General features: G+C 47.8%; 1 protein-coding gene across 4 annotated transcripts; it reads right to left on the bottom strand.

Annotated features, from left to right (window-relative positions):
* Positions 1 to 224: 224 nt before the first annotated feature.
* On the bottom strand, positions 225 to 10,867 carry DEDD (death effector domain containing). Of its 4 annotated transcripts, none has more exons than XM_061400929.1 (6): positions 10,776 to 10,863; positions 9,004 to 9,036; positions 2,928 to 3,316; positions 2,620 to 2,727; positions 2,180 to 2,326; positions 225 to 1,422 (listed from the first exon to the last, which is right to left on the bottom strand). In XM_061400929.1, the coding sequence occupies exons 3-6, from the start codon at positions 3,250 to 3,252 to the stop codon at positions 1,046 to 1,048; spliced, it is 957 nt and encodes a 318-aa protein (XP_061256913.1). In that variant the 5' UTR covers positions 3,253 to 3,316; positions 9,004 to 9,036; positions 10,776 to 10,863; the 3' UTR covers positions 225 to 1,045. The 4 variants fall into 4 exon arrangements, with proteins under 4 accessions (XP_061256913.1, XP_061256921.1, XP_061256905.1 ...); XM_061400937.1 differs by lacking the exon at positions 10,776 to 10,863 and adding an exon at positions 10,616 to 10,703; XM_061400921.1 differs by lacking the exon at positions 9,004 to 9,036 and having other exon boundaries at positions 10,776 to 10,867.
* Between the last annotated feature and the right edge of the window lie 405 nt (positions 10,868 to 11,272).

Here is an 11,272-nt window from a genome sequence, read left to right as displayed (position 1 = left end):
CTAGGCTCCAGTTCTAGGCCTCCTGGCTTATTCAACATGCCTCCCTACCTAAAGAAAAGTGCAACACTCAGTGCATGTCCCAGCCCCACGCTCCCAAGCTTGGGAGTGGGAGTGAGGGTAGAGGATGGGGAAAGACAAGGAAGAGAGGCATTGCTACCGCATCACTTCACTCTCACCTGTGATGCCCTTTGCCCAAGCCAGAAGCAAGCAAAAGGGGAAAGGGCTGCAGGGTACATTATTTATTTTCACTTGAACATGGAAAGAAAGTGTCACACTCCCCCTTCCCCTTTTCAGGGGGAGTGTATTCTAACCAGCAACCGCTTCTCCATCCACCCTGTGTGTGTGTGTGTGTGTGCGCACACACCACAGTTGGGACTGACTAGGCTGACCTAGTCCTCTTACCTATTATTCCTTTGAAGAGAGTTTGACAGAGAGGGAAAAGGAAGGAGCCACACCAGGCAGAGGTTTCAAGCCATGGAATGGAGGAAACGAGGCAGAGAGGAGCAGCACCAGAGGCCAGGAGAGAGTGGAAAGGGCCACAGCTTCTTTGTTTTTTAAAAATTCTATAATTTGGGAGAGGGTGGTGATTAATTTCCAAAATACACTTCAGAGTCCCACCTACCACACAGCTCCCTACTGACAGCCCTTTGGTTTTTCAGACAAAGTTTAAGAGCCCTCATAAAGCCAGAAGTACTGATAACCCCTCAATGCACCCCAAAAGCAGTGATCACTTCAATCCCTTACAAAGACTATGACCTATAGACTTTGCTTCTCCCTACACATTTCTTACGGCTCAGTGGCAAGGTGACTGTAGAGACACAATGAGGGGGTAAGTGGAAAAGGAACAAAGGGAAGCCAGGCACATGGGTGCAGGGAGGGGTGGGGGACACCACTTCCATTTTTCTTTTGTCTTTTCCTTTAAAAAAAAAAAAAAAAAGGCAGGGGTGTGATTGGTTGGAAGGGTAGAGAACAAACCCCAGAACAGTATGTAAGCTCCAGAGGTGGGCGGTGAGAAGTCCCCAGAGAAGTGAGAAGGGGAAAAAGGTCAGGGCAATGCTTGCAGCATCAAGTTCCTCAGGAGTTTCTGTCGGCCCAGCTCATAGTCCTCCTCGTCCACATTCACCAGCAGCTTAATGGCTTCGTGGCCCACAGCCTGCTTGAGGGAGTCTGTGATAAAGACACCTTTAAGTGCCTCTAGTAACGAGCCATTGATGTAGTCGCGCCAGAATGCATCGAGGTAGGTGAGCTCAGAGAACTTGATGTCACAGATGATGGAGCCCAGGTCCCGGGACTTGAGGATGGTGTTGGCCTGGTTAAAGCGCTCAAACTGGCGCTCAAGTGGGTCCTGCTTGTTAGAAAAGACGTTGCCCTGCAGAGCAGTCTCATGCTGGCAGTATTCAGCCCGAACCCGCAGTCTGATGTCTGTGGGGAAAAGAAGACACACAGAAGAGATTGCAGTGAGAGCTGAGTCTACACCCAAGTTTTGAAAAGTTGAAAAGAACGGCAGAGTAGCACAGTTGGGAACAACACCTGACAGCTTCTCTACCTCTTCCCAGGACTAGTTCTTTTCTATGAAGCTCTGAAATCCTTGCCTCTATTCAAGAGGTTCCCTTACATGGGACATGCCCAGGTCAGATTATTTCCATCACTCACAAGTAGCACCTTGATTCTAAGAGATTTTCCTAATTAACAGAAGTTCACTTTAATATTCTATCATGACTTGAGTCATACTACAATAAGGATGTCCTAAGAGCATCCCTTTCATCTAGTTATTACTTAGAAAGAGTTGACATGTACTCTGCCACAAAGACACAGTTCTCCACCCAGAGACTGTAACATTCAACCTCACTGTGCAACAGCAGTCAAAGTGAGCCTCGCTCTAAATAGCCTAAGCTGCCCAGTGTTCTGAGGCTTCCCAGGTGGCGCTGGGGGGAAAGAACACACCTGCCACTGCAGGAGATACTAAGAGACAGGGATTGGGAAGATCCCCTGGAGAAGGAAATGGCAACCCTCCAGGATTCTTGCCTGGAGAATCCCATGGACAGAGGAGCTTGGTGGGCTACAGTCCAGTGTTGCAAAGAGTCGGACACGACTATAAGCAACTCAGCATGCCCAGTATTTCAGCAGTTCTATTTCCCCTCCAGTCTACTCCGCCTCTAGAACCCTTGAACTTTCTCACCGCATGTCTGCTTCTCCTTGGGATCTGGTGTCACTGACTTCCGGCGTTTCCGCTGGCTCCCAAGTGTGGCTCTCCCTCGAGCTGGCCGCTTGCTACACATCTGAGGGCCCGAAGCAGGGCAGCACACCACAGGATAGTGGGGAGGCACTGACCAGAGGGAAACAGGGAGACACAGCAGGGGAAAAGCAGAAACAGAGACAATTCACTTGGAATGTGGAGGGATCATTCAGACTCAGCACTACAGCAGTATCAATAATGGGACTTGAAAGGCAGACACAATATGGGAACCATTATAGGACCTAGATGAAGCATTAACACCTCATCTGATTTTGAAGGAGGAGCAGATGTGGGAGGACAGTGTCCTTTCATTTAGGCTGGCAAAAGATGGGTCCAGCATCCTCTTTCTTGATTATGGAAATTAGGGAGAGTTAATATCTCACCTGTTTTAGGGGGGTGGGGAGGCCTCGGTTCTGGGTCGCTGAGGGCTCTGGGTGTCACATAGCGAACTGATGTCTCCTCCAGGTATTTGTCTACAAGATCAGGGCACACTGTAGGGGGAGAGGGACTCACTCAGGAGAAGATACACCCTTCCCTTCTCCTAGTCCAATCCTCCAATGCACCTCGAAACGTCCTTCTCAGGACTCCCCGGAGTCAATGCCTCCTTCTGCCTGGACGCCTACGCTGCTGACTCCGGGCCGCCCACAGCTCTCCCCTGATCCCAGGGTCCCAGCCCCAAGTGCACCCTCACCAGCCCGTCTCCGCTTGAGAGTGACGTAGGGCAGCAGGTCATGGCGAGTGATGATGCGCAGCAGCTGCAGCACCTGGCGGAAGTTACTCTCATCACAGCGGCCCTGGCGCTCCAGCGCCAGTAAGAAGTCACGTCCATTTCGGATGAGGCCACGCTCGTGGTCATCAATGACGTCAACAAAGAGGAAGGAAAGAACACGCACGTCTCTGTGTGTCAGGTGGGTGCCCACGATGTCAAACATGCGGTGCAGGCTGTACAGCCCGTGCTCCTGCTCACCGTGCTCTTCGGGCCACACCTGGCTTGCCCTCCGCTTTAGGCCCGCCATGCTGGGGGCTCAGGTACACAGTGCTTTCCAGAATCCCTGCTCAGCAGCTGCAATCCCCACTATACTGTAAGGACAAGGAAAGAACCTGTGAACCACTCAATGTTAGGAACTAGTCTTAGCCGATCCTATATTCTCAGAGCCTAACACAATGCCTGGCACTGTGTAGTGCTTAATGAGCATTTATTAATTTTTACAAAGTTGTTGATTTTTTTGGCGCACTGTGCAGCATGCAGGATCTTATGTCCCTTGATCAGGGATCGAACTCACATCCCTTGCATTGGAAGCATGGACCCTCAACCACTGGACTGCCAGGGAAGTGCCTGTAAAATATTTATTAAAAAATAAAGCACAGAGCTCTCTATATTCAGCAGATAGTGCCCTAAGTCCAGATCTTACTAGAGAAAGATAGTCACATCTGCTAAGGAAGACTCACTAATTTGCAAGTTTAGTGTTACATATTCAGCAGACATTGTTGCGATTGTTGCTCTGGCCTCCAAAATACTGTTTTTGGTCCTGTGTGCTCTCCCTGACAGTGCCCCTGATCAAGTCATCCCTTAAATGAAAGCAAAATGAAGAGAAGTAGAAAATTCACTCTAAATTCTAACACAGAAGCTGCATCAGATAAACTTAGGGGCTGACAGCAGGGAAACTGAAAGTCTGAACTAGTTTTAATTCTGCCCATATAAACTGTAGCTATGTGACCTTAAGTAAGTCACTTAGCTTGAAAGCCTCAGTGTCCCCATCTACAAAACAAGGAGGAAAGACTACTCCTCAGAGTTATTAAGAATCCAGTGAGAATATGCACATAAAATCACCATAAAACTTTTCTAACTGGTAAGGAGATTTCAAAGAGACAAGCATCCTTGGCTTCTGCAGACCAGACTCATCCCTTCACAGACCTATCCTCATTTCTCCTACAATCAAATCAAGTCCAGGAGAATAATAACTGCTGAGAAAGTTAATCAAATATCCACCAAAACTCATGGATTTAAATCAACAAACATCACTACACTCCTACACTGAGCATTCGTGGAATTCTCCTGTGCTACCTGTACTCTCCTGATGGTCACACACCATTTGGATCTATGCCACTGTCTAACCTTTCCTCATGGTTGTCGTTTACCAATCCCCCGTCAATGACCAAGCACAGTCCTACATTTATGATGCATTTTGGCATTTGATTCACACATTTCCTCCATCATTGTGGGTAATGTCAGTGACCCAGCTAAAAACCAATCCTCAAGTCAAACAGCTTTCATCTCTAGCCACTCATATTTACTACCCTACCAAGTACCACCCAATACTGCTACACCCTCTGACCACAACCTCCAATCACCCAAACAATTATAAATTCCTGTTGATACTACTTTCTATTTCCTAAATTTGCCTCACCTTTCCACCCCCCTACTACCATCATGCTGGTTCAGGTCCCAATAATCTCTCACCTGGATTACTGCAGAAGCCTCTTTAAGGGCTCTCCTTACAACCAATCTTAACCTGTCTAAATCCATCCCCTACATCCAGCTAGATTATCTAAAATGCACAACTGACCACATCACTTTTCATCTTAACACCTCTCCACAATTCTCTCCTTGAGTTTCCCAGGTGGTGCCAGTGGTAAAGAACCCACCTGCCAATGCAGGAGACCTAAGAGATGTGGGTTTGCTCTCTGGATCAGTAAGATCCCCTGGAGGAGGACGTGGCAGCCCACTCCAGTATTCTTGCCTGGAGAATCCCATGGACAGAGGAGCCTGGCGGGCTACAGTCCACAGGGTTACAAAGAGTCAGACACGACTGAAGTGAATTCACATGCACAATCCTCTCCTTACCAATAAGAATACTCCAGATTCCTTACCCAACACACCAAACCATCCAAGATTAGGTCTTTGTCACTTTTTATTTCTCTAACGTTAATCATTAGTCTATAGTTCACATATATCACACAACTCATTTCTCCATAACTATCTTGAGACTATTCTCTTTGCCTGAGTGGCCCTTCCCTTCTTTTCCATACGCCCCATTACGCCTTTTTTCAGATGGCTAATTCCTACTCATCCTTTAAGAATCAGTTCAGGGACTTCCTTGGTGGTCCCATGGTTAAGAATCTGACTTCCAAAGCTGGGGACACAGGGTCAATCCCTGATGGAGAACTAAGATCCTACATGCCACAGGGCAACTAAGCCCATGTGCCACAACAGACGATCCTGTGTGCCTCAGCTAATACCCCACGCAGCCAAAAATGAAATAAATAAATACTAAAAAAAAATACTAATAAACAAATACTAAAAAAAAAAAAAAAATCAGTCCAGATGCCATCTTCAAATTCATTCTCTACAGCCCATGCTGGGGTTAAGTAGGCCTCTTCCATGTTCCTATGGAACACTGTACATATATTTCCCTTAAACCATTTATCAGAGGGTACTAAAATTACCTGTACGCCTATCATATCTTAAGCAACTCAAGTAGAGGGACTAGGTCATATTCATCTTTATAGCTATAGTGCCGAGCAATGGACAGGGCTTGGCATATACTAGGAGCAACCTGCTGTTGAACTGAACTGAACCTCCAAGAGATCTCCACAAGCAATACCAGTTAAGAATAAACTCACTTAAGTCCAAGAGTAAGAGGACCCCATTAAAAGTACACGCAGCTCAGGTAACATGCATATTCTCTAGCGTTCCCCATACTGTAAAACTACCACTACCATAGCAACCTACTCAACAATAATACAGGCTGTTCTGTCCATTTTATACTCCAAGAAACTGAGGCTATGTTAAAAGGGAGAATAAAATGATAAACTACTTCAGAAGAGTCAAGCAACTGTGGACTCAGAAAACTGAAGAGCAAGTAGGACCTGGTCTTCTCTTTTAATCCTGAAACGAATGCACAGAGAGATTCACACCCTTAAGAAAACGGGAGGTCCAACCTGAAATCACCTAGCCCTGTGACATGGGTTCAGAACGTGGACAGGAAACACAGCCCATATCTAGTTATGAGAACCAGACATCCCACCCAAAGCATGGGAAACAACTGGGAATATGGCTACTCAACTGTTGACTGGTTTTCCTCGTTTCTTCCTCTCTTGTTTCCCCTGCTACAGTCACTGGCTACAAATAGAGGGGCCTGAAGGAAAACAACTTCTTGCTCATAGCAGAAGGCTCACATGAGAAAACTGAGCCTCCTTAGAGCCCCTACAACTTCGCCTTGTTCCTATCCCACCTGTTCCCCTTGGCCAGCTGTCTATTCTGTGGATCCCAGAAAAAAACAGATGGGCAGGTTTCACATTCAACCAATCAGAAAAGTAGGCTGCTCCAGAGTTCCCTAGTTCAAAGTGTCCTGACTATAAACCCCAGGAAATTGTCCCCACATACCTGGTCACTGGAAAATGAAGCAGAATACAAGAAAGCCCTGTGGTCCTAACTATATATCAATGGATGCAATTCTACGATAGGCCTCAATTCTGAGGGTTACATCCCTAGATCTGAGGGGGAAACAGCCACTGTTAAGTCGTAGATCCTAGGCTGGGTCAAAGTGACAGGATTTATCAGAGCTTCTAGGTCAGTGGTTCTCAATCAGGGCAATTTTGCCCACCAGGGGACATTCAGCAATGTCTGGAGACTTTTTAGATCGTCATGAATGGGGAGTGGGAAGTGAGGGTGGTAACGGAGGGCGCTGCTGGCATGCAATGAGTAAATGCAATGGATAATGCCAGACATCCTATAAAGCACAGGATGGCCTCTTACAACAAAGAATTATCTGATCCAAAATATCAATAATGCTAAAGAGGAGAAATCCTATTCTAGATGGAGCATGATGAAGGGTCAAAAGAAGAGACAGCACTCGGGTACTCTTTCTGCCCCCTTCTGATGCCTATGTCAGAAGCTTTCTCTATCTCCTTTATACTTTAATAAAACTTTATTACATAAAAGCTCTAAAAAAAAAAAAAAAAAGAAGAGACAGCACTGTCACTTGCCATCTTCTATCTGGAGAAGGAAGTCATCTGGTCCCTCCAACCAAAACCCAGCAAACAATATTCCAGAAGAAGAGCCAGTCAGACAAAGACTCATTTAACTTAACTAAGGAGTTTCATCCTGCTCCAGCTTTGGCTTCTCTATCACCTGCTGCTGCCATTTAGGTGAACAGCAGGGACAGGGCTACACTCCCTTCCACCCCATCCCAGGAGGTATAATCTGACCTAATTCAATCTAAATTGCTGTGAAGATTAGAGAAATGCCATCCTCTGCAAGACAGAAAGGACCCTGCCCTGAAACCTCGCAACCATCTTTAAAGTCCCCAAATGAGATCAAGAGCAGACCCTTCCTTGTTAGGCTGCTGAGCAGACTTACAGCACTTATGCAATAAAGCAAAATGTACAAGAGGGAGAAGTTTCCCAAGGCCATGCTTGTCCTTGGGAGAAATGTCAGGAGGCTGACATGCAGGCTAATAGGCAGCCCTCCCCACTTAATTATCATCTGTGATGGCGAGTTCACTCACTCAGCAATCCACATGCGGGTTCCAAGAATCTAACTTCAGCACTCAAAGAACGTGGCCAACTTCCTCTTAAACCAAAATATATTCAGCTTACTGTGGCAGTGAATCGAGGGAACTACGCAGAAATTATACAGAGATTCTAGATGAAAGGTATCAGAGCAGTGAGGAGAATGTACATCCTCCAAACAGAAGATGAGAAAGAACTTCAGAATCTTGGTGCCTGAAATACTGCCAGACAGCAGAGACAACACTCCAGTAAACAAGAGTCCTGATCCTGCAGGCTGGTTTGGGTCTATCTGGGAGCCTAACATCTAGATCACCCCGAAGGGGTTCCGGAGACTAATCCTTTATTCTGATGAATTGCTGCATTTCCGGGCACTGTAGGAATTTTTATTGTTTGTTTTCTTTAGGTAGGCACAAGCCAGCCAAGGGCCAACAGTCTCTATGTATCTACAGGCCTTCCTCTCGATTAATTGTTGTCTGTTAGGTTTCTACTCCCAAGCAAAGTCTAGTTTCATTCCAACCAGGAATGAGATCTGTATTTTTTGAGGTATTTGATTTTCTCAGAAGCCCTTGGAAGTCATGTGGAAGAAATTAAAGAGAGTGATGTCTTAAAATGAAAACAACAGTAGTTTCATCCCAACAGAACTGGAGGTGTCTGACTCTCTCACAAGCCCTTTTGAGAGGGAAAATCTGAGAAAGGGTGAAGTCTTAAAACTTGAAATATAAAGGATATGGAAAAACCTTAAAAATGACTAAAACTACATAAAGAGCGAGCTTTCTTGCTGGTAGGACCCAGAAAATGTAACCAAATATCTGGAAGTCAGTATTACAAAGTATGTTTTCAAAATGAAACTTCCAAAACAACTAGGAGAAAGAGTAAGCTGGAAGAAAAGCCTGCCCGCAGCAGCCCGCAGCAGGTGTCTCAGCAACCCTCCAAGGCAACCTTGGGAGACACTGTGCTAGAGTACAAAATTCCACATGTTTACAAATGTTTCTCTCAGAGCTGACCAAGACAACTAGACAGTGACAAAACAGGGCTGGAGGCTGGTCCTAAGACACCTAATTTCTGTTCTCTTTTCCCTCCTATCAGTTTTCAGCGACCTAAAGAGACAACGACTGTAACAAATCTTATGCACTTGGTTGGGTGAGTGAAAACCCATTTTCCCTGTCATCTACTCCATTACTGCACTCAACCCTCAATATGTCATTTCCATTCCCTTTCATTGTTTGAAAACAAACAAAAAGTTCCAGACTTACCTCTGCAGGAAACTTAATTTCCCAGGTCTCTTCCTAGCACAAGATTCAAAGCCAGCAGCAAAACAAAAACAAGTAAGGGGGGAAAGTGTCAATTTTCAAGCTTTACTTTGACACCTCAAAGGCCCAAAGAGTCAATCTCAGCTGCAAAAATATACAGACAAGCCTAAAGCTATTTCAATTGTAATGATACACTCTAAGCTAAATGGGAGAACTCACTTCCAACAAAGTCCCCAGGCTTTCCTAACCTTCTATTACCCAATTCACTAAACAATACCAACTCTGAGAATGTCCAGTCTCAGTGGTTTACGCAAAAAAGTCCCAAATTTAACAACTTGTAGGGGGGAAACCAATTATCCTCTGACACCTCACTCCTCACTCTCTTGTGAGGCCCACCTACTTTGTTATACTATCAACACTGACTTCATCTTTAGATGAACCAGGAGGAAAGTGGTTACAGCGAAAGGCGGCACCTTCTTTTCATCACCTCACTTGAGAGACCGCAACTATCCTCCAAATTCTGTCTTCACTCTTTCCCTTACCTAGTACACAGTGAGAACGAAAAACCCACTGGGGCAGGATCCACTCAAACACCTACATTTCACCGGGAACATTTTTTTATACACGGGTACTGACCCTCCCTCCCAGCACTAAACAGCAAAATAAAGAATCTGGAAACTAAAGCGCTCATTTAATTAGCACGGCTGCCCAGATGCCATCCTGCGTTTTCTGATCCCTTTCTCAGACTTCAGAGCCTTGACTTCAGCATACAGAGGTCCAACGGCATGCATGTTTCCCCATTCCGACATTGATAATTACTTAAAACTAGGAAAGTCCTTTACTCCTTCCACACAACAGCGATACCAGGGTCCGCCTTTCCCCTTCTTTTCGTAACCAGGAAAAACAAGGGTGCTTTGGGAAATCCAGCTGAACCTTCATCCAACCCCAGTTCTCTAAACCCACAAGACCATTCCCTTCTGCCCGTCCCACCCTAGGAAAAGCTAAAAGGCCTGGCAATTAGAATTGGCTGCAACTGATGCTGCTTAACTCTGCTCTCTCTTCCTTTCCACAGGGGAAAGGGAAACCCCTGAACCTCTATCATTCGTGCAGCTCCACTGTCCTATCTCCCATCCCATTCCCCTTCCTCCCAAACTTTCCTCCTAGTCTCTCACTTTCTCCATTACCTCGTTACACCGACACGCTCTCCAGTCCCCAAACCTCCGTTTTCTCCTTTTCCACCCAAATTCTCCCCTAGGCCCTTCCCCCTCCCACCTCCAATTTAACACCTTCAGAACCTCCCCCCAGACGTCTCAAACCCAATCTTCACCTCTCACCTCCCCACTACAGCCCTTACGCGAGTCCAGCTCTTCTCCCCACCACTTGCCACAAGCCCCCTTCTCCTTCACACCCTCAGCCCCTCCCTCCCGCTCCTGCCCCCTTGGCCCGGCGGGCTCGCAGCCCCACTCCCCACCTCGGCCTCTCTAACACCCCCAGCCCGGCCCAGCCTCGGCCCTTGTTTACGCCCCTCCCCTGCCCCACTCCTCCGCCTCGACCCTGCCTTCCCGCACAGTTGCCACCTCCCCCGCACGCCCCCTCGGCCGCTCCCCTCCCCCACCTCGCAGCGTCCCGTCACCTCCCTGTCCTGAGGTTCTCAAGCTGGACGTCGCCACCGCCTCCCCCTCCACTTTCCTTCCCCAAGCCCTTCGCGGCCCCGCCCGGCCCCGCCCCGTCCCGCTCGACTCCCCCTCCCCACTCCGGCCGCCCCGCCGCCTCACTCTCGGCTCAGGTTCGGCGCCGCCATGTTGGATCCATCCGCGCCGCGCTCCCGGGCCTGTCTCACGGCGCCGCATCCGGGCTCCAGCCGCCGCCGCCGCCGCCGCCACCGCGGGCGTGGGGGAGGGGAGAGGCGGGCGGGGGTGGCTGCATCCTGAACACCGCCTCCCGGAACCTGGCCGGTTAGTGGCGGCTTCGAGACCATAGTGAGGCATGAGCCGGAGTAGCCATGCTAGGTGAGGGCAGCCTGGCAGCGGCATTAAACAGGGAGTGGATAGCTTCACTTTGGTACCGGAGACTAGAGATTGGCAGCCATCTTGCTTTAGGGCAAGCTGGCAACGCACGTTTTTCTTCTCTACGGCTTTAGGGCGGTAGTAAGGCCTGTGAGAGGTTGCACTCTCTAGTGTGGAAACGTTGGTGGGACCCGAGCTGGCGAGTGTCGACCTCAAGATCCACTGACAGACTGCGACTGGCAGCCATGACGCAGAAGGGCGGAATG

The sequence above is a fragment of the Bos javanicus genome, chromosome 3 (genome assembly GCF_032452875.1).
Source record: "Bos javanicus breed banteng chromosome 3, ARS-OSU_banteng_1.0, whole genome shotgun sequence".
NCBI lineage: Eukaryota > Metazoa > Chordata > Mammalia > Artiodactyla > Bovidae > Bos > Bos javanicus.
Note: the sequence above shows the minus strand (reverse complement) of the source record. Positions and strands in the feature narration are given on the sequence as shown.

Bases quoted from the DNA above. Each gene is read 5' to 3' on its own strand.
- DEDD (XM_061400921.1), bottom strand. From the start codon at position 3,252: ATGGCGGGCCTAAAGCGGAGGGCAAGCCAGGTGTGGCCCGAAGAGCAC. The intron at 2,327-2,619 runs GTGAGATATTAA...CCCTCTGGTCAG, and splicing joins TCCCCACCCCCCTAAAACAG to TGCCTCCCCACTATCCTGTG. The intron at 1,423-2,179 runs GTGAGAAAGTTC...TTTTCCCCACAG, and splicing joins CAAGGAGAAGCAGACATGCG to ACATCAGACTGCGGGTTCGG.